Here is a 23,054-nt window from a genome sequence, read left to right as displayed (position 1 = left end):
GAAAGTTAGTTGTTAAGAAGAAGGTACCCAAATACCTATAAATCTCCACATCGCCTGCATCATCTTTCCTCCCCCTTTCCTACGCCCCGAAAATCACTACTGTCCCGCACCCTCTGCATCTCCCTCTCCCTTGCTCCCACCCCTGCTGTCTCTTTTTCCACCACTCTCCACCTCGCACTGCATTAACTGTTTCAATTGAAACCAAACCAATTTATAATCGATTTTGAATTCCCAACCAAAACTGAAGGCCAAGCCCAACTTTGGCCCAAAAATTATCCATAGTCTTGAGCCCAACTGCAAACATGTGTTGAAATAGCAGCTGTAAGCCCATTAAAGGCATACATCCCATGATGGGCATGAAGCACAATCAGGCATAAAGGCCCAAATTGCTCAACTTAAACATGATTTAGAACCAACCGGTTTAAAGTTTTATCGATTTTAATCGGCTTAGAACCGGTGGTTTGTTGGTTCAAAACCAAACCAAACCAAATTGATTATTATTTGATTTCAAATTTCAGAAATCGAAATCGAAACGATTATTACTTCGTTTATCTATAGATTGAGAGGAATGTAGAACATTAGCTGAGTCCCCCAAGTTTCCTCCTGGGGTTCAAATCTTCTGCGGTAAGCAGTAGTGAGGATCCAACGGCTGGAAGGGCCTCAGGATGCACCCCAGTTGGTAGATACTCATTGCCTACCCACAGAGGATTTTTACGCCTGTAGAGGTCAACAAGGAGGATATTAGAGGACGCAAACAAGCAAAATTGTGTCTCCATACTAAAAAAAAAGGGAGAGGTTTTCCACATTGCCAATGTAGGAAAGAATCTGCATGAAACACCATTATCAGTCTGAAAAAGATATCATCCACGTGGACCCCACATTTTCAGAATAGATGAAAATAAAATAAAAAAATACATGTGTTGAACCCTCACTTTTGTGTGAGGACGTGGGAAAAATCCACACACAATGTGTGATTTGAGCTACATTGCATGTCCACACCTGATTCGGAGTGGGCCACCATGGATATTAGTTTGGAAGTGTGATGGTCTGTTACAATCCCATTCAGTCATAGGGTTCCGTAAGGGATTTGGTGAGGATTGATATAGTCTTGGGTCCTAAGATTCATATCAGAAGCTGAGAAAAAGATCCTCACCAACGCGTTGGGCGTCCAACGGCTGAGAGGACCCAGAGACACACCCATGGGTCCTCCCAGCCATCGGATGCCACATTGCGCGCCCAACGCACTGGGGAGGAGCCGGATCCCAGAAGCTACCTTTTTAGCCCTTTCCTAACACTGAACCGGTTAAAGAAAATTCAGTCCTGCATCCAATTGTTTCACCTTTGAGATCTCATGAGCCAAAAGATAAATGTTTTGATTTGAGACCTGAATTTAGCCCGTTATCAGTTTCTATGGTGATGGTGATCTGCGAGGGAGAGAGAAGTCACAAGGAAATCCCTCATGTTATGCCAGCTTTATCCTTGCCTTGCAAATTCTGCACAAGTATCTCTCTAAAGCAAAGCATAACCACTTCATTGACAACCAGAGATAAGGAAAGTACCTCCTTTGCATCCACTCAGTGCTATATAAAGTGGCAATGGAGGAGCACCAATCTGATTCAAATTCACTAACCTCAAATAATGGCAAGCAGTTCTTGTCTTGCGGTCGAAGAAGAAATACAGGTTGAGCATATTCTACCAGAATGGTGGATCTCAATTACAAGGCATGGAGAAGAAGAAGGAACCAGTCAATCTCCTATATATAAGCTACAGAGGGTTCCCATGACTTTGAGAGAGATTGAGAAAAACAGAGGATGCTATGAGCCAATTGTGGTTTCCATTGGTCCTTTTCACCATAAGCATCCCAAGCTTCAGACAGTACAGAAGCTCAAGGCTACAATTGCGCAGAAGTTCATGTCAGGCCGAGACACCAGAAAATTTTACCTCAATTTTGTTGAGGTAAGCCACAAAGCAAGGGACTGTTATGCTGAAGGTTCAACTGATGCATTCAACAATGATGAATTCATGCGCATGATGTTCCTGGATGGTTGCTTTCTTCTCCATTTCATTGATGGTGCAGTGAGAGGTAGGCTCCACGATATGAAGATGAAAGATGACCAGATAGCTTTTGTGTTAAGGGACATGTTCTTGCTAGAGAATCAACTCCCATTTCTTGTCCTCGAGGCATTGATGAGTTTTCGGTTAACCGAAGGGCAACAAGTGATCCGAAAATTCATTGGGAGGCTATCTTGGGGCAACTCCTCTTCACAGGAATATGATCATCCTCCTCATCTCCTCCACCTACTCTGGAATGAGTTTGTTGGTGCTACACCTTCTCCAAAGATACGGCTATTTAGACAGAAAGATGACCATTTCTTTCACCCATTCAGATCAATCCAAGAGCTTCAAGCTGCCGGGGTAATGTGCAAGAGAAATACTAGTAGTTCAAGCTTGAGAAGTGTTAGTTTTGTACCTCACCTCATCCATGGTGAGCTTTTACTTCCTGCTATTCCGGTTGATCAATCAACCAAAACTGTGTTTTTAAACCTGGTAGCATATGAAGCAAGCCCTGATGCTTCTAGTGACTTTGCCATCACCTCCTACATCTGTCTCCTGGAGTCACTTATTGCGAATGCTGATGACGTGAAAGAGATGAGATCAAAGAACATAATCTTTAATTTCCTTGCTGGTGACCAAGAAGTGGTTGATCTCTTCCACGATTTGGCGGCCAACTTGGTACCAAATCTCAGTGAATACCGAGAAGTTAAACTCCTTATTGAAAATCATTATAGAAGGAAGATGAACATTGTGCCTGTGATGTTATATAAATTCTATAGGAGTTTCAGGGGCCAATGGACCCTTTTTGTTTACATAACAACGCTCGTGATCATGGTTATATTCATTGTTCAGACCTACTTCGCTGTCTTTCCAATAAAAAGGTAGATACTTGAGAACATAGAGATTTGTATAATTGATATCTATCCCTTTTCCTTCAAAATTTGGGTATCCATCTGTATTTGTTGTTCCATAGTTTCATAGGTCTTGTTTATGTTTATTATACATGATTGTATTGTTATGGTTTCCTAGCACAATATTTTGTAAAGCTCTTTCGCTTGAAATCTGATGATACAAGAAGACCTTTTTTCACCCAATTGTTCAGGAACACAGATTAATCCTTCTGCATATGCTTTGGATCACTTGCATCACCAAACAACTTAAAAGATGTCTTGAAATGGAGTACTTATCTTGGATATGCCTGACAATAAGGAGCTCCACCCACAAGGAGCTCCCTGGTGGTTGTTTACTTTTGGGAAAAATATAATTTTTTGTTGGGTTTCATTTTTTTTCCTTTGGATTTCACAATTAGTCAAATGGATTGACCTGATCCTCTTTTAGTAGAGATTTAAAGCACAAATAACTCCAGCATTTACAAACCAAACCTGATTATTTCTTTCTGAGGTCCATAAAATGAACAAATGTTCTTCAGACTGGATTGGGTTGGGCAGTGTATGTGGATTATGAGAAGAAAATTTAAAAAATAAATATTAGGGAAGTAACCTAAAAAGTTCAGAGGGTAGGTGTTAGTAAATATTTTTAGTAAAGATTCTGGCTCCATGTAATTTGAGTACAACCTAAACCCTGCCTAAGGTTGTATTAGGGGATAAGATGTCCATCTGCAGCCTAGGGTTATCAGGTGAACAATGCTACCTTTATATCCAATGCATGTTTAGACTTTGAGTTCTGATTCAGAATCCCGTCTTGGGTATCATGAAAATCTCCAGATGAATCCTGTTTTCTTTTGATTGTAAATATTGAAAATCCTGTTTGCTTTTGCTTTTGGTGTTCATTCTTGTATAATTAGTAGCATTTCAAGGAAGGAAGCACCCCCAAATTCTTCTACTTTCAAAACCACTATAGCTTCATCAAAATTTGAAATTTTAATAAACCTGTCTATTAATTATCATTCATTTTCTTTTTAATTGGAGTAACATCTAATCTAATCACAATATTCACAATATTCTTTTCTACTTTTATGTTGTTTCTTTTTTCTTTTTCTTTTTTTTTTTTCCCTAAATTTTCCAAGATGAAGCTATTCAAGTTGTTCCACTTCACCACCAACATAAAGTGGGAAGATTTTGGGCTCCTGGGTGATCTTGCTCTAACTATGAATGTAGTTGTTCCATTGGTGATTTAAAGCCTTTAGAAGTAGAAAGTGAGGCTGAGCTGGCTCCCCTAAGGTGGTGTTTCTGATCACAGATTTTTCACTAGCCTCCATTATGGATTTTGGTGGTTCAATCAGTATGAACATATGCACTTGATTTTGAATAGTATAAATGTGTAATGTCATAAAACAATTATAAATATTCAAAAGAAAACTCCAAAACTGAAATTTCCTGAATGATGATTGAAATTTCTCAAAAAATAACATGTAATACTGTCCAACTGCACAATGTCACTTTGAAGGAAAGAAATAATAAAGTACTCCATCCACTAATATTGCGTTGCTGAAACCAGTTTCTATATGGGAATGCATGGTCAGACTTGACATAAGACTGCTTCTGACCAATACATGTTTTGCTGAAACCCAAGTTGATTTGGGACCATCCTAAGTGATTTTCAATTGTCAATTATGTCAAGGAATCCTGAAACTAATGGTACATTTGAATGTAATTTACAATAATAACATACTCTGTGTACAAACATGTGTATATTTCACAAAAAGAGGAAAACAGAAAACCATGGAAGATTACAACAAATTTCTACTACCAGTAATCTCCACAAGAACACTTGCCATCCTTGAAATGATGGAAGCGTTGGAGGTCTCTGAGGATTATCGGCCTACCAAAGATCATTGAAATAAGCTTTGCAGCAGAATGACAATCTCCACAGATGCGAAGGTTCTTCACTACACGTATAGTTGTCCCCGGGGGAGTGTTTATTAGTCCAAAAGCAATTGCCAACTTTTCACTATGATATCTAAGAGTGGCTTCTTTCTCCTCCTCTCTCATGTCTGCGTGAACCACCAGAGAAGTATCAGGCACATATCCAACCAACTTCAATTCTTTAATCAAATCATCTAATATCCTGTGCAATCCCCTAGACTCAGAATGTGTTCCATCTGCTGAGAAGAACTCGTGCACCACATTATCCACCTCGATAGAGCTACATCCTGGGATCTTTACCACTCCTCTATCTTTCATCATCTTCCTCAAATTATTGACATCTTCCCATCTCCCAGCTCTTGCAAACATATTTGATAATATCACATAGTCCCCTCCATGTGAGTCATCTAATTCAAAAATCCGCTCCATCACATGCTTTGCCAATTCTACATCGTCATGACTGCTACATGCAGATAATAAAGTTCGCCACAATATGGCCGTGGGATTGATTGGCAGGTCCTCAATGAACCGAAAAGCCTCATCCAAGCGCCCTGCTCGACCAAGCAAATCAACCATACAGCCATAATGTTTGATACTAGGAACAATTCCATAATGGTCAACCATGCTACGAAAATATTTGCACCCTTCATCCACCAACCCTGTATGACTGCATGCGTATAAAATACCGAGAAATGTAATTTCATCCGGTTGGACACCTGCTCGTTTCATCTCTTCAAAGATAGAGATAGCTTTGCTACCACGTCCATGAATTGCATAAGTCACAACCATCGCTGACCAAGCCTGTGTATCTCTATACTGCATATCCTCAAACACAGATACAGCATCATCCAAACTCCCACACTTTGCATACATGTCAATAAGTGCAGTGTTCACCTTTACATATTCATTGAACCCATTCTTTCGAATGTACTCATGTATCCACTTCCCCAACTCCAATGCACCCAACATAACACAAGAAGAAAGTACACTAAGCATAGTAACATAGGTGGGTTTGAGATTGCTTGCTTGCAATTTCCTAAACAAGGCCAACGCCTCGTTAGGCCTGCTGTTTCTAGTATAACCTGTGATCATGGCATTGTAAGTAACAACACAGGGCTCCAAAATCTTGTCAAAAACTCGGCTTGCGGCATCCACATCATCACACTCAGCATACATGTTGATAAGGGTGGGGTGGACATAGACATTATGGTGAAAACCATGTTTGATAGCAACGCAATGCAGTTGTTTACCTTCTCCAATGGCTTTTGCATTGGCACACGCCTTGAGAAGGGATGGAAACGTGTAGTCATCAGGGTGGAGGCCCAAATTAAGCCCACGGGCAAAGAGATCCACGGCACGAACTGGGTAATGGCTGCGAGCATACCCACGAGCCATGGTGTTGAAGAGGACGATATCAGGTTGGGTAATTCTGTCGAACAGGTGTTGGGCGTGATCCATGGAGGAAGATGGGTTAGCAGTACATGAATTGATGAGCTTAGTGAGAACAGAGATGTCGTGTTGGAGTTGGGACTTTATGATTGCAGCTTGGATTTGCTTGGTTTCTCTGAGGGAGCTGCATCTGGGTAAGAGAAAGAGAGGAGGAAAGGGTACCTCATGGGGAGTTGCAATGTTGGGGGAAGACAAATGGGTTAGTTGTAGGGTAGAAGTTGCCATTGCCATTCTTGAGGAATTAGGCTTTGCCCTTATCAATCAGCATTTCCTTCTATTTCTGGGTCAAAAGCCAAGTAGAGTGGGTATGTCATAAGAACCCACAAGCACCCATTCCAAACCACCATAACATGAGACTTATCACAGCTTATCAGCTCAAAAATATCTTCTATTCTCTGCTAGATGCAGACAGCACCGACGGATAGTGGATAAACCAGGAAAGGGTGTTTCTGCAAAAGCATGTAGTACCATAGTTAGAAAATTCAGATTCAGGAATTATTCAGAACAATTCGTTTTGTTAATTTAAGAATCTGGTCAAAAAAAGAGGTAAAATAAGCATGCTAAATAAAATTCGGGTTTGGATTCAGATTCAGACTCAGGAATTTTTCGTTTACAAAAAAATCGTACAAAAAATTGGATGTTATTTTTTATACATGTTTCACATTAGCAATCAATTATTATATGTGCATAATATACAAGTGATATATACACCAGAATAAATTTTGTTTCATTAATCATAAAGAAAAAAAAAAAAAAGGGCAACCCAGTGCATGAGGCTCCCACTACTGCAGGGTCTTCGCAGGGGAAGCTGTTTTCAAATTTCAAACCTATGACCAACAAGTTGCAATAGAGCAACTTTACCGTTGCGCCACAGGCTCACACACTTAAAAATTCAAAATCATAGCTTTTAATCCACCTAAAGTGAGAGCCTACAGTGCACCCCCATAAGCAACCATCAGTGAAGGTGTCAAGTTAAGTAAGAGGCCAAAGTGCAGCACCAGAAGAAATAGAATCTACAGCTCTAATGTTCCATTAAAACAACTATCTGTGTTTATAAAAGTGAAACCAAGACTTGTCCTTAGAAAGGATCAGATCCCCCATAGTGCCCTCCCGAAGAATGGCTCCTTCAAAACACTAATAGGGAGACTATGCCATGTCTAACAGTCAAAGATCGTCTACATGTCCCTTGTTCATTCATTCATTCACAATGTTCCTCTTACGATAATTAGGAGTTAGGGGTTGACAATTAACAGGTCCAAGGCCAGCAAATTACATGGTTAGAAAAGAGATAAGTACCAAAAATCTTCTCTGTTTAAGTGTAAAGTGTTATGACACAGTGCCAATGTAAAACCATAATTAAAAGCTGCTGGGCAACGAGTTCATAAAAAGGTCACATCTCAGTGATGTTTTGTTTCATACAATGTGGGATTGAAAGAAGAAGATGCCCTAGTTGTTTCTATCATTGAGAGAGAGAGAGAGAGAGAGAGAGAGAGACAGGGTAGGCTCAGTTCAAAGGGGTCCAGAATCAAGAGTAGTCTCTCAGGTAAATTCACATACATAGGGAGTATTATTTAGTGCCCGGAACTTATAATGAAAAGTGCATCAAAACCCCACTTCTGGTTTCATCATCCCCTTCGGTTTGAGACTATTGCTTCCATTAACGTGTTTGTCAATTAGAACTCAACAGGAATTCGGTGCCAATTCTTAAGAATCGTTCACTAGCATAATAATAATAATATCAATCATTATTTAACAAATAAGAAGTGGTAATGGGAAAAACAGAGCATTAAAAAAAAAAATATATGAGAAAGATAGATACCGGGTATGGAGAATTGCAGTGGCTGAAATCAGATTAAAGTGTCGACCCTTGTTAGAATCTCTTTAGCTTTGTCTGAGGCTGAAGCGCAAACTCTCCTGGTGCGGATCGATGTCTATAATAACTGTTTTTGTGCTTCTTGTTCTCAAGAGCAATGGAAGAAAATTCAGAATCTTATGTGCTAAAAAGAAATGATATTTAACTGAAAAATCAAGAACCCAAAATAGAGAGAGTGAACAGAAAGCGAAGTTGCTGAGGGAACCAGAGCGAGATTAACGGAGGAAATGAGGGTAGAGCAGCAGACTGCCTCTCCCTCTCCCTCTCCCTCGAGTTCCCGACAGTCGAAACTCAAAGGCTATGAATGGTTGAAGTTGAGTAGCGTAAAAAAAACCCCATCCAAACAAGAAATCATAATTTTACCATAAAAAAAAGGGTAATTTACAACGCCACCCCCTGGAGAATGCCAGTATTATAGGAACACCCCCTCACTTTCACCAAATTAGACTCAGACCCCCTACCGTCAGTCACTGTTATGTCATCTATTATATTTTTCTTTTAATACCAAAATACCCTTTCTAAATGTTAACTACCTAAAATACCCATTTACGGTATTATACCCTGTTCCCCAAATTGAGACCTAACACATTCCCAATCTCCGTGAAGAGCAGCGGCGATCGATCTCCGTGAAGAGCAGCGGCGATCGATCTCCGTGAAGAGCAACGGCGATCGATCTCCGTGAAGAGCAACGGAAGCGGTGATAGATGGCGACAAGGAAGGAATCACGGCGGAGCTTCTAAAGACATGGGGTTATGGCAAGATCGATACTTGCAATCTCCAAATTGATTTCATCACAACCCTTCCGGCAAAGGTGACGACGGCGGATTTCATCACAACCCTTCCGGTGTTCCTCAAGGCTTTTCAGATTAGCGGCTATGAACCCCCTTCCGGCGACTACGGCGGTAGCAACAACAGAGATTCCTTCACCTCAGCTCTGATTCCGATCATCTCCAAGGATATTGCTGTGATAAAAGCTTCAGATCAAATGGGGAATGAGAAGATCGGTGGTATAGAGAATAAGGAGAGAGAAGACAAAGATTTCATTCATGCGGATGCAAGTACGGCAATTGAAGAACAGCGGCAGCGACGACGAACGAAGCCGTGGAGGGACTTGCGGCGACTCGCGGAGCAGGCTTCTTCATCCTTTCATTTTTCGATGTGGTTTTGGCTGCACTTTTTGCATAGATCTCTTTCCTTCCATTTTTGATTTGATGAAGAAGACCTTCTCTTTTCCCTGTTGGTTTTCAGGATTTGGAAGCTTTGGCATGAATCTTGTCTCTTTGTCTTGGTTTTCCCCTCTTTATATGATCTTGTATGTATTGATCATAGCTCTTAATTGGGATGGATTGATTGTTCGGTTTTCAGGATTTACAAGCTTTGGTAAGAATTTCGTCTCTCTGTCTTTGTTTTCCCTAATTTGGCTGCACTTTTTGCATAGATTTCTTTCCTTCTTATGCCTTTGATAGCTATTATCAGAATGAAGGGAAAGCTCAAGACTCCTGCAATTTCAAGGGCATGGCCATGGAGAGAGAGTGATACAGAGATAATGAAACGGTATACGTGTGAAGAGAGGGGTATTTTTGGGATAATAAGATAAGGGTGTTTTACTTATAAGGGTTAAAATGTCATTTCATAGCATCACTTAACAGAGACTGACAGTAGGGGGTCTGAGTTTAATTTGGTGAAAGAGAGGGGGTGTCCCTATAATAATGGCATTCTCCAAGGGGTGGTGCTGTAAATTACCCTAAAAAAAATGGGAAAAGAACAGGCATGCTAGCATCCCATGCCTTGATCGTTGGATTAAAAGGGTCAAATCTACACCGTTGGGTACTTATTGCCTTAACCTATTCAGCCCCGATATTCTACCGTCAGTCTTCTTCTCCCTCAGTATCTCCATCACCGTCACCATCCCCTCTTCCCTCATGGCGCTGCAACTGATCTCCTGCAGAAAATAAAAAAAAAAAAAGTTTACGTCACAATGGAAAATGGCCGCCAGCCAGAGAAGGGTTAGGGTTAGGGATCGGCGACGACGGAGATATAGGTTTCACTGTCGCGATCAAAGAAGAAAGGAAGGGAACACACGAAAAAGGGAAACAGAACAAGCAAGATCAAAACCTCTTGTTCATGTCGACGTCGGCTTTCTTGCAGACGATGTTGGCGAATCACCTCCCAATACCTTTGATGGAGGTCATGGTGAACATGATCTTCTGCTTTCTGTCGACAATGGTGTTCAGAACACGAAGAATGTGATGGAAATCTTCGTTTGCAATCAAAGACTAAGATACATAACAGAAGAGATTAGATCCAATTATCAAATCGACTGCTTTAATGATACAAAAATACAAACAAATACATGTTTCTGAAAGAAGCAAAGAGATGAACAAACAAAAATACTGAATCTGAGTGAAAGATTGAAGAACATTTAATTTTTTTTTTTAATTTTCTTATTTCGTTTTCAATTGGATTCTGCTTCTACAACATTAATGTTGTTTCCAAGCTCACTTCTTTAAGATTACTTAATTTATTTATTTCTGGGAAGGGAAGACTACATTTTACTTCTTTGTTAGATTTAATCATTCAAACTACGACTTGGGTTGGACTAGCAAGAAATTGCAACTCGAAGATGGATGACTTAAGTCTTAAGATAAACCTTGTATAAACTCATCATGAAAATTAAGAACCCTAAATAAAACTTCAAGAAAACATAATTGTCGAGTAATTTCAAATGGGTTTGTACTGACTTCCATTTTTTGCAGACTCGAAGTCATTTATCAGCATAAATTATGGCCAAGTCGCCGACAATATGCCTCCGCCATCTCTGATGGCGAAGCTGCTCCAGTCAACCTCGATCGACAAGGTCAGAATGTACGATGCCAATCAGACAATCATAAAAGCCCTAGCAAACACCGACAAATCTTTCTTTTGATAAGATTTAGAATACCATCTATTTTGATGTGAGCTCCAAGTTTGGTTGCCTTCATCACTGCTCCATTAAGGATACCCCAAGGAATTGTTGTCTCTTGGGGTCTTCCTCTTTCTATCATCCCCCCCACCCCCCCACTTTGAGGGCTCCCCTATGTTTTGGTTTCCTCTTTTGTAAGTTGTTAGCCTTGTTTATTCCCCCCCTTCTTCCTTGTCTATTCTTCTCCTACTTGGTAATGAATTTATTTATTCATAATAATAATAATAATAATAATAATAAGGGTAATTTACAGCATCACCCCCTAGATAATACCACTATTAGAGAGACACCCCTGCATAATTTCAAATTATGCTCACATTCCCTACCATCAGTCTCTATTAAGTGAGGATTTGAAATGACAAGTGTATCCTTTTGACTAAAACACATGACCCCGATCACATGCCCTTTATCGTCTTAAACTCCAAAATGTGAAGAGTAGCGGCGGTAAAGAAGGAAAGAGAAATGATGGAAGGCAGCTGTGCTACCTTGCTCGTTAATAATAAGACCCAACCCATCTCTCTTTCTCTCTTGCTCTGTCATAAGGTGTTGGGCTAAAATTCTAGTATTCTGATGGTTGCAAGAGATCCTACAAGCCCACCACAACGATAATGTTGGAGGAGTGTATTAGCTTCCTTTAAACCACTGAAGTACGCTCCGTGGGTGGTTGAGTAATGTGTTCTATGTGTGGATTCCCCTGCAAATAGAATTTGAAGAGGCAGAGGAGAAGGACAAATTCCTTCAACAGAGTCACTGTTGTTATTTTTTGGCAATGGCTCTACCATTAAATCCAAATCATCGCCGCTCAACCCAGTGCTACATAACTGTAAGAACCCATAAACAAAGGATTGCTTCCCCATTGGGTCCTTAGAATGTTAGAGAACTTTATCTCCTTCTCATGACTATGACTACAGTAATTCACACACCCATTGTTTTTTTGGGGCTCAGAATCTGAAAAGAAAATAGAGACCGTTGTGGAGACTACATTTAGAATTAGGTGATTTACATCAACCTCCCCTGGCGTTTGTCAAAATTACATTGTCCCCCCTAAAAATCCAAAAATTACATTTAAACCCACAAAATTGACACCATGAAAGAGGTGTTAGTTTTTGAAATAGATACCAGCACATAGACATGCTTTCTAATACACAGAGCATACCACAAATATCTCTCCCTATGGATTATAAGACGCAATTTTATTCTTCACATCAATTACCCGTCTGATCCATTAAATCGGAATTCATCAGAGGCCTCAAGGACATAACAGCAACGAGGGACGCCCAAAACAAACCAATTCAAAACAAGTAACTGTCAACAGAAAATGAAGATCACTCCAATTCAGAATGACAAATACAGCAATAAATCCCTAAACCAAGATCCATAAAACCAGTAAATCAACTAATAACCACCAAAACAGATCACAAACGATTCTAAAGATCACAAAATACTCAACAAATTCTCGAGCAAAGATAAATAAGCCACAAATCAAGATTGAGGAAAGCCTCGATAACAAATGAGACCGACATACACTGACTTGAAAAAAATAACTTTCAACAAACTGACTAATCAAATTGCTACCACAAGATGAAGGAGAAAAGAGAAACATGAGCACACAAAATGATTAACAATAAAGCAAAGGAGAGAGAGAGAGAGAGAGAGAGAGAGAGAGAGAGAGAGTAAAATCAGAGAAGAAGAAGAAGAAGGAGGAGAGACAGAGGTGAGTTCTGGGCAAATGGAGGAGTGGTAAATGGAAAGAAGGAGAGGAGAAGTTATCGCCCGTCGCGTTTCGACTAGCCTTCGTCGAAGAGGAGAAGCCTTCCCATCGCCTGGTTCATCGCTTGTGGCTTCCCTGAGGTATGTGCAGAGAAAACCTAACGTTAGATATGGGAATAGGGGATTTGTTGGGATGAAGATATATGAGGGAATTTTTGGGTTTTCAAAAAGTTTCATTGAACCTAACGGCATAACCCAAAAAATATGCTAACGATTTCAACTTTGTGAATTTAAATGTAATTTTTAGATTTTTAGGGGGGATGATGTAGTTTCGTCAAACGCCAAAGGAGGTTGATGTAAATCACCCTTTAGAATTTCATCGTTTTTTTGAGTGACTTGAGCTCTAAAGCTTCTTCCCCAGGATACCAAGAGAGTACAACATTAGAGTACTCGTAAATTGGAAAGACTTTAGCTGTCTTCCGCATCCACCTGGGGATCTTGAGGGGGCTTTTGGTTCGAATTATCCATCGGACCAGATCCCAGGGAATCAGTTTCCCATTAAATTTAAACCGTTTGACTCATTTTTTTGAAAAGCCGATTCGGAGTCGTGGTGGCCAGTAGAATCAGGGGGCATTTGGTTCGAATTATCCATCGGATCAGATCCTAGGGAATTAGTTTCCCATTAAATTTAAACCGTTTGACTCATTTTTGTGAAAAGCCGATTCAGAGTCGTGGTGGCCAGTAGAATCAGGGATTTCAACTAAAATCCATGACTCATCCGGATTAACCTCAATAGGTTAATCCAGGATCGAGTCACGGTTTATTGGGTTGGTATAAAAAACATGGATTCACATTGACACAAAAATTTCGGTTTCCTGCGATTCTCACGGTGAAGCTTGATCGAGGTTCTCCCTGAAACAGAGCGATAAAGGTGAGAAACAGGTAAATCGTCCTCTTCCTCTTCTTCTGATTCTTCTTCTTCTTATTCCTCTTCTTCTTCCTCTTCTTCTTCTTCTTCTTCTTCTTCTTCTTCTTCTTCTTCTTCTTCTTCCTCTGCTTCCTCTGCTTCCTCTTCTTACTCGTCTTCGTCTTCTTCAGCTCGAGGATTCTTCTTCCTCTTCGTCTTCGTCTTCGTCTTCGTCTTCTTCTTCTTCTTCTTCTTCTTCTTCTTCTTCTTATTTTTCTTCTTTCTTCCTTCTCTTTTTCTTCTTCTTTTTTTGTGTTTAGGGTTTCTCACGTTTACCCTCTGTCCATGATAGATGCTCGCATCTGAGAAGATTGCCTAAAACCGAGTTGATTGAAGGTGAGATTTCCCCTCTTCTTTGTATTCTTGGCCTACATTTGTGTTTTATTAAGGTTATTGAAGTTCGGTTTCTATTTTTCAGGTTGTAAACTTCATATATAGGGTTTACCCTCTTTCCAAATCAGACGATCGACTCCAAGGTTTGAATCTGCAAAATCGAAGCTTGATTTAAGGTGAGATTTCGATTCTTATGTGATTTTTTCTTCTTCGTATGCGTGTTCTTAATATTATCGAAATTCGGTTTCCATTTTTTCAGATTTTCTTTTTCTTCTTCTTCTTCTTCTTCTTCTTCTTCTTCTTCTTCTTCTTCTTCTTCTTCTTCTTCTTCTATCTTTCTGTAAAGAAATTTCTGTTATTCTGTAACTTCTTTTGGAATGTATGGAATTCTGACTAGGTTTTGATCTCTTTTTCTTCTCTGCTTCTCTGTAAAACTATAATGTTTGCTTTGGTAATCTCTGTTACTTTGCTTTGTAGTTGTCTCTGTTTTGATATGTGAGCTTGAGCAGGGTCATGTTTGTATGATGGAAGGAAAAAAGGGTGGGTTTTCAATAGGAGCAGAGAATGTTTTGGTTTTCCTGTTCTGTTCCTGGGCATCTTATTGTTGTTTGTTTGAATTGCTTCTTGATCGGTCTGGGTTTTGGAACTTCGCTTAAAGGTGCTAGTTAAAACGCCATGGAACTCTTTATGTCCCTGTGAAAGCAAAACCTTACCTTTTTTTTTTCATTATGTAACATAGACGGTTTGGTTTATGATCATATTTTCCATTTTGCTAATGATTGAGAAGGTTTGGTTTATGCTCATATTTTCCATTTTGCTAATGATTGAGAAGCTTTGGTTTATGATCATATTTTCCTTTTTGCTAATGATTGAGAAGGTTTGGTTTATGATCATATTTTCCATTTTGCTAATGATTGAGAAGGTTTGGTTTATGATCATATTTTCCTTTTTGCTAATGATTGAGAAGGAATCAGTTTTGGAACTTCGCTTAAAGGTGCTAGATTGGATTTTTTTACTAGTTAGATTCTCTTACATTTGATTGCTTATTTGATTGGATTCGATCAAGCTATGTCAAATTCTGCTTTTGTTAATGATAAGTTCCATTAACAACTCTTGGTTGCATCAAAAGCTAGGAATTTTTGAGCTTTTTTTGGGTGTTGAATTGTAAACTGTTCATGGGCATGGACAGTTCTGATATTGAATGTAGTTGGTCTCCTTGGGTCTGAAAGTGTTGAAATTGAATTTAAGTTGGTGGTCTACAAGGGTTGATCTTCAATAGTAGTACAGCAAAGTTTATCTGTTTTTGGATTGGTTCTAGGTAAATCTTCACGGGAATGAAATAGAAAAAATCCAATCTACTTCTCTTGAAATCTGTCAGAAACTTGCTATTGCTGCCAAGGTCAAATTGAGGCCAACTCTTGGGGAGATGTTCACTCTATTTTTCCTTTTTTCCTTCTCTTCATGTTGTATTTATTATTTTATATTTGTTGGGTATGTAACGAGTGTTGAAGGTTACTGATGATAGGAGTGTTCCTATTGTGAGTTGAGAGTTGATTTTTAGAGTTTAGGGTTATGGCTACGTTTCCATTATAGTTATGTACTTCATAGTGTAATTGTGTAATTGGGCATTTAGTCAATTATTTGAAAAAATAATGATTCATGTGTGCAAATCTCTATGCTGTTCTGAGAGTCATTTTCAGGGTATTTCGTTGTGGTGTGCAGCCATCATTGTATCTGGTTCTACTATAGTGTCCTATATAGTGTCCTTGTAGATTCAATAAAATAAGGATGTTATGCAATGGGATATTGCCCCCCACTTTTTTTTTGGATAGTAGTTTTTTCCTTGTTGGAGATTACCAGAGTTAAATTAGGAGTTGTTTTCTGGTTTTTGGGTTTATTTAACTACATCGAATCCTTGCATAAATGTAATAGTCTCTAAATTGATTAAGAGTTTGAATGAACTTTTGGGCTTCTTGCATGTGGAATAGACTAGACACAGTAGATCCTCCAAATATCCCTGTTCTTGCAGCTCAGTTTAAGATATTTAGCTATGACAAAGATAAATGGGTTTCCTGAGAAGAGGAAACTATTGTTCATGTTTACTCAATTTAGAACTCTAAAACAGCAGTTTCGATAAATTCCTAAACCTTTGATGAAAGTTTATTATCAGAATAATGTGATACTTTGATCCTGTCTAATTCAAGTGATGGTTATTCCTTGAATAGTTGAGCCATACCTACATGGATTCTTAACAGTTTTTTTTTCTAATGATTGTACATTTGCCATCTTCACAACTATTGGGAAATTGTGGAGGGCTTGATTTTGTTCAGAGTTTATTTGTTTGTTCTTGTCATATACATTTTGTAGCTATTTTATAATCTTATGGCTTTGTTGAATTTATATCGTTCACAATTCAACATTGCCAATTGATTTTCTTTGCAGGGAGGGAAAATTGGTATGAGAGGGGTTTGAAACTACAAATCAGAGAGACCAACCATTAGTTTTCTATTTTTGTTTCCATCATTGGATTGATCTTTCAGTTGACTCATTCAGACTTGTGATTTCATAGACATATGTAATTGATTAGAATGTAATATCACGAGTTGGAATGAACCAAGGATTGAGTTGAGATCTTGTAGAGATAGGTAATTGATTGGAACATTGGATATAGGTAATGATATGAAGATCTAAACAGTTTCGACCATGGTCACAATTGCATTGACTATTTAGCTTTTTGTTCTGTGCTTGTTAACTTGTCATTTCTGTTAATGTCTTGTAAGGTTGTGGGTTGTGGATTGTGGATTTTTTTTGGATGAATAAAAGAATTCATTACCAAGAGGAAAACAAAAACGAATACAACGGAGGGAGGACCCAAAAAGAGGCAAACCTCCATGGGGGAGGGAGACAAAACAGGGAGAAGCCCTGTTAGTGGATATGTATATATAAATATGACAGATTCATTGCTTCGAGTTACGCTCTCTTCTTTTACTTCGTCGGTTCTTTTAGTTTTAGATTCAAATCTTGCAGATATATACTGGGTTCCTTCTTCAACAATTTAAAAAGTCAAATTATTACAAAATTGATCTTTCTGGGTGTGGCATGCATGTGTGTTCTCTGGATTTGACTCAAACTCCTGAAGCTTCAATGAAATGATTCTTTGTTCTCTGTTGATATTTTGATTATGTGCCAATAGTACCATGTACTACATTATGTAGAATTGGTGCTTACAGCTTAAGTCTTGTAATGCACCGATTTGTAACTGAATCTTCTATATAGCATCAATTTATTATTTCTTTAATTTGAATGTAGATTTACTTTTACAATGGAGTTTGATGACGGCTACAAGAGGCGAAGAAAAATCATAATCTTTGCGGGGACTGCTATTCTTATAGCAGTAGACCAATATATAAAAAAATATCTGAAGAAAAAGCCATACCGTTGTGAATCCCTACGCGGTATTATTGAAACAGAGAGAATTATCGATCACACTGATAAAACCTGTCGAGAACAAATAAGGTTAAGCAAGAGGGCTTTTTTCAGTTTAAGTCATTTGATTAGGGAGAAGGGTCTATTGAGGGATAGCAGATATGTGCAAGTGAATGAACAACTAGTTATGTTTCTATAGACAGTAGGACACAATGTTAAAAACTGCGTCATTGCACACAAGTTTGGACATTCTGGTGAGACTGTAAGTAGGTACTTTAACCTTGTATTGGGAGCAATCATTAAATTGTACCCGATACTATTAAAACCTCCAAGTGTCGCAGTGCATCATCGAATAACAAGTAATGAAGGAAGATTTTACCCTTATTTCATGGACTGCATCGGAGCCATAGATGGGTCCCATATCCCTGCGTGGGTGCATCTAAGCGACCATCCGAGGTTCCGTGATAGGCAGGGTGATATTTCCCAAAATATTCTTGCTGCCTGTGACTTTGACATGAAATATACTTACATTCTTTATGGTTGGGAAGGATCAGCATCAGATGCTCGAATCTTAGACAATGCATTGCACAGAGACGATGACGGAAAATTGGTGCTGCCACGAGGTAAATATTATCTCGTTGATGCTGGGTATGCTAACCAAGCGGGGTTCTTACGGCCATATCGAAACGTTCGATACCATCTGAAAGAGTGGAGAAATATTGATCAGTCACCAAGTGATAAAAAGGAATTGTTTAACCTGAGACATTCACAATTAAGAAATGTGATTGAACGTTCATTTGGCCTCCTGAAGTCAAGATTCAAGATCCTGAAAAACCAACCAGAATATCCTTTCAAAACACAAGCAAGAATTGTGTTAGCATGTGTGCTGTTGCACAACCACATTCTTACACAGAATAATGTTGAAGAAGAAGAACGATGGCTTGATGAAGAGGATGAAGAGGTTGAAGAAGCTAGTACTAGTACCCAATCCACCCCTCACCAAGTAAATGATGATGTTGAAGATGATAGTTCTGATGGCGAGGATCATGTGCTGGAGAATGGTGATTGGGATCTATTTCGAGAACAAATTGCTGACCAGATGTGGGCTGATTGGGTTGCAGCCGATTTGTCCAACTCAGATTGAGTATTGAAGAACTAGAATATTTGTTATTGATTAACTTCTATTTGGAATGTAATTTTGATGTGGACAAACTTAATTTTTTTTTTGCATGGTTTGGGATGACTGTATAACTTAAAAAAGTGGGGTTCTAAAATTTGCATGGTTTGGGATGACTGTATAACATAAACATACTTGGAAGCAAATTTTTGTGTTGTGGGATGCATGTATGTGGACTATTAACTAAATTGCAATATTAGGTTTATGGATTTCCCAATTAGTAATTGTTATTATTACTTGGTTTAAATTTTTGTGTTGTGGGATGCATGTATGTGGACTATTAACTGAATTGCAATGCTAGGTTTATGGATCTCTCAATTAGTAATTGGGCTTCTTGCTTGGTTTAAATTTTTGTGCTGTGGGATGCATGTATGTGGACTATTATCTAAATTGCTACTATTAGGTTTATAAATTTCCCAATTAGTAAGTGTTATTGATTACTTGGTATTAATGAAATATACTCACATTGTATATGGTGTATTTTGTTAGTTTTGATGTGATGGAACCAACAGGAGATTCTAATAGTAGGTCACGGGACATTGCTTCATGGCCTAGTGCCGTTTCTCATTACATGTTGGAGTGTATATTGAAGCAGTACAAGAGTGGTAAGGGTGGAGATAATGGACTGAAAAAGGAGCAGTTCATTGAAATTGCCAACCAACTGAAAGAGAAATTATTTACTAGTTACGACTGTGAACAAGTGAGAAACCACTTCCGGATTTGGAAGCAAAGGCTTAGAGCATTGAGTGACCTACAGAAGCAAAGTGGATTGGGTTGGAATGCATCTGATATGAGATTTGATGCTCCTCAACACTTCTGGAATGATTATAGGGTATAATGGGATTCTTTAAATTATTCTTTCTATATAATTGTGTTTTTTTTTTGCTTACTTACAACATAAGCACATTGACATTGTCCTTTATATTGCTAGAAAAAAGAACAAAAGTATTGGAAGGAACATAGTGTGCTCCCAATTCACCTTGAAGTTGGAGCTTTGCTAAGGAAAGAGATGGCAACTAGGAATGATTCAACAGTCCCCTCTGAAGCTGCCACTGAAGTTATGATGGACGTGACAGGTACTCAGGTTGAGGGAATAGGGAACAATGATGGTGTTGACTATGAACCTATTGAAGAAGAAGAAAGTGTTCCTTCCACTCCCATTGGTAGTACCAGTCGTTATTGAGGAAGACCTCGTGAGTCTGTCAATAGTGGTAGAGAAAAGAGGAAGAATGGTGCAGCTGAAAAGGTGATAAGTCCATTGAAATTGATTGCTAACTCAATCGAGAAGATGGTAATGAGTGAATCTCAGTCTGAATTTGGGAGAGCAATTATAGATGCTGTTGATGCCATTCCAGACCTCAATTTTCAACAAAAGTTTAAGGCCAAGGAATATTTCATGGCCAAGAGGAATTCTGCCATTATCTTCTTGGAAACAAGAGTAGAAGATAGGCGAAATCTGCTTGAGATGTACTTGCCAGAGATTGAGAAGAATTGAGGTGATAAAAGGAAGTGTTTGGACATTCTACGACAATGGTTTTATTGAATAGAAAATGCATCTGTTTGGTTGATGTAACTTTTGGTTTATGTTAAGTCTGTGACAATGGTGGCATGTAGTCTTAAGAAATATTAAGACAATGGTTCTTTCTATGTTTCTCTCTGAATGATTTCAAGGTTTAAATATGGACAACATCATTCCATTGAGAAAATTGGTGAGAGAGAGCAGAAATGGCATGTATTTAACACTCTTTGTCCTTATAACCTTCTTCATGATAAGTGATGGAGACAGGTGCATGCAACAATTGAAGAACACAGATGAGGTGAATATTGATCACATTTTTTTTCTTTTATTTATTTCCTTTCCCACCATTGTATATCAGTTTCAATTCCTGTTTAAGAGGTATAAAATTTGTGCCATTGAAGTCTCCTATTTTTTGTCCATCACACTCAGATGGGGGGCGTACTTAATAGTATTTTCTATGCATATTTCCTCTATTGAAAATGTTTGTGTTAACTTACAGATGACATCAAATATGTCCGCTTGTGCTATTGCAAAGTGTGATTACTGTGGGAAAGGTTGCTCAGTTTTCACTTCTAAGTCAGGGTCACATGTTGGAAGGAAATTTTTTAAATGTTCAATGAATTGCCCCTTCTTCATGTGGGTTGACCATCTTAAGATGTGTGAGTGTGGGAACTGTCAGTGTAAGGTCAGAACTACGAAAAGAAGTGCAAATTATGGTCGATATTTTTGGTGCTGTCCACAATCAACTGGGGTATGAATTTCTTAAATTTTTTGTTTAATTTTATTTTATTTTTTTTCAGATGTGTAAGATTTGAATGTTTATTTCCTTGTATTCTTATAAGATGATTATATTTTCTTTATAGGTTGAAAACAAAGGTTGTGGAATGTTCGAATGGATATCAAGTTCAAGCCCAAGTTGTGATACTTACCAGACTCCACCTAGGTCCCTATGCTCAGAAACATCAACTTCATCATCTCCTTCCCCTTCATCAGACTATATCAAAGGATACTTGAACGGTGCAATAAAAGAATCTGAGGGTCCTATGAGGATGTTGAGAGATGTTCTTGACGTAGTCAAGAAGCTTGATTTAAACAAAAATGTAGGATGAACCTTTTTGGAATTTTTTGGAAAGAAAAGTCCGAAGCCATTGTAATGATATTGAGTTCATTATACATTTTTTTTTTTGTTTGATAGAAAGACTTAATTAGCATTTACTAGTACCTGGATGAACTCAGTACTATATTATACATTTACATACTTCTTCTCTCATTTGGTCCTAAGGACCTATATTACTTGTATAAGTCATTGGAGACTATTGTTTCTACCCACTTTGAAGCATATCTATCTCCATAAACCAAATCATCCGCTGGTTTGGGCAATTTTCAGATCTGAATTATATGATACACGATACCTATTTCGATTACATGAACTACAATACATGTATACCTTGTAATGTTCTTCTTTTTGTCCTCTTCAATTTACAAAAAAAAAATAAAAATAAAAAATAAAAAAAATAAATTACTGCACTACACTATTAGACTTAATAGTTCACGAGTTCCACTCTTTTTTTTTCACATATTACCATAAAAAAGAAAAGGAAAAAAATTAAAAATAAAGTACATGTGTGGAACAAATTTTAGTTTTTGGTTTTGTTTTTGGGATTTTTTTTTTCCAACAGAACATGGGTTCAAAGACTCAAAGGTAACCAAACAGTTTTACACTCAGAATCAATGGCCAGAATCAGGGTAACCAAACAGTTTTCACTCAGAATCAAGTGACAAAATCAGGGTAACCAAACAGTTTTCCACTTAGAATCAAGTGATAGAATCAGGGTAACCAAACAGTTTTTTTACCGAGTTGAAATTATTCCAAAGAAACTCATTCATATGAGTTAGATCCAGAATCCAGAATCCCTGGAATCTGGTCCGATGGATAATTCGAACCAAACGCCCCCTTAGGTGTTTGGTTTCTGAATCAGGCTGGTGGAACACCATTCCTGTGCAACCCCCATTACTATGCATCTCCAATGACCTCACAATACCTTCAGGCTGCCATTCGATCCTGTTGACTTTCCTACCTAGTTGGATCAAACTTGTGGGAAGTGCAGATACTAGTCACTCCACAATGGCCAAGTATCCCTTAGCAATGGTGATCTGCTCACCTGGGAACTCACGATATTCACTCCCAACATTGAAATCTAGGGTTGAGAGGTTCGCTTCCGAAGTACTAAGTCCTCTACGTGTTCTCATGCACTGGAAAGATCTCTTCTTGGAGTTGCTTCGTGCTCCAACTACCATACCCACTGACGTCATCGCTCTGTTTCGCAGAAGCCAGTAAGCTTCGAGGGCCCATCGTAGGAAATTTCATGGAAATCAAAATCGGAACCGCCATTGTTGTTGTTCTCAGTGGCTTCTTCTTCACTTAGCTTACCCTGAGCGAACTCCGTCATATTCAGGTAAAGAGTGGAAATAGGTTCGATGATGGAGGGATGGTGCTGAAACTCACCTTCGACGACAGCTACTATGTCTTCGGAGAACCCGTCCATGCGCTTCCATGGCTGGTCTGACTCTTACATGGATTTCTAGAAGGGTATTTTAGTGTTTAGAAAAAAATATATCAGCTGATGTCAGCATTTAAAGTAAATTCTATAACTGTGACTGACAGTAAGGGATGTGAACGTAATTTGTAATTATACAGGGGTGTCTCTCTAATAGTGATATTCTCTAGAGGATAGCACTGTAAATTTCCCTAATAATA

The 23,054-nt window shown here is 38.6% G+C and overlaps 2 protein-coding genes, 1 long non-coding RNA gene and 1 pseudogene across 5 annotated transcripts; 2 read left to right on the top strand and 2 right to left on the bottom strand.

The window, feature by feature from the left end:
* Positions 1 to 1,638: 1,638 nt before the first annotated feature.
* LOC122063753 (UPF0481 protein At3g47200-like) lies at positions 1,639 to 2,940 on the top strand. The gene has a single exon (XM_042627460.1). It carries the CDS (start codon positions 1,639 to 1,641, stop codon positions 2,938 to 2,940), a length of 1,302 nt encoding a protein of 433 aa, XP_042483394.1.
* Positions 2,941 to 4,570: 1,630 nt separating this feature from the next.
* LOC122063749 (pentatricopeptide repeat-containing protein At2g02980, chloroplastic) lies at positions 4,571 to 8,528 on the bottom strand. Of its 2 annotated transcripts, XM_042627456.1 has the most exons (3): positions 8,149 to 8,528; positions 6,131 to 6,778; positions 4,571 to 5,962 (listed from the first exon to the last, which is right to left on the bottom strand). In XM_042627456.1, exons 2-3 carry the CDS (start codon positions 6,558 to 6,560, stop codon positions 4,761 to 4,763), a joined length of 1,632 nt encoding a protein of 543 aa, XP_042483390.1. In that variant the 5' UTR covers positions 6,561 to 6,778; positions 8,149 to 8,528; the 3' UTR covers positions 4,571 to 4,760. The 2 variants fall into 2 exon arrangements, with proteins under 2 accessions (XP_042483390.1, XP_042483389.1); XM_042627455.1 differs by having other exon boundaries at positions 4,571 to 6,778; positions 8,149 to 8,526.
* A 3,187-nt stretch (positions 8,529 to 11,715) lies between these two features.
* On the bottom strand, positions 11,716 to 22,842 carry LOC122063752 (annotated as a pseudogene).
* On the top strand, positions 13,752 to 21,332 carry LOC122063755. Of its 2 annotated transcripts, XR_006135448.1 has the most exons (4): positions 13,752 to 13,816; positions 14,134 to 14,177; positions 14,260 to 14,350; positions 21,160 to 21,332. It is a non-coding gene; the product is annotated as an uncharacterized LOC122063755 (long non-coding RNA). The 2 variants fall into 2 exon arrangements; XR_006135447.1 differs by lacking the exon at positions 13,752 to 13,816 and having other exon boundaries at positions 14,005 to 14,177.
* Positions 22,843 to 23,054: the final 212 nt, after the last annotated feature.

Source organism: Macadamia integrifolia, unplaced genomic scaffold, assembly GCF_013358625.1.
Source record: "Macadamia integrifolia cultivar HAES 741 unplaced genomic scaffold, SCU_Mint_v3 scaffold1448, whole genome shotgun sequence".
Lineage (NCBI taxonomy): Eukaryota > Viridiplantae > Streptophyta > Magnoliopsida > Proteales > Proteaceae > Macadamia > Macadamia integrifolia.
This window is presented reverse-complemented; position numbering and strand designations above follow the sequence as displayed.

Excerpts from the sequence above, each read along its gene's own strand:
- LOC122063753 (XM_042627460.1), top strand. The coding sequence starts at position 1,639 with ATGGCAAGCAGTTCTTGTCTTGCGGTCGAAGAAGAAATACAGGTTGAG.
- LOC122063749 (XM_042627455.1), bottom strand. The coding sequence starts at position 6,560 with ATGGCAATGGCAACTTCTACCCTACAACTAACCCATTTGTCTTCCCCC.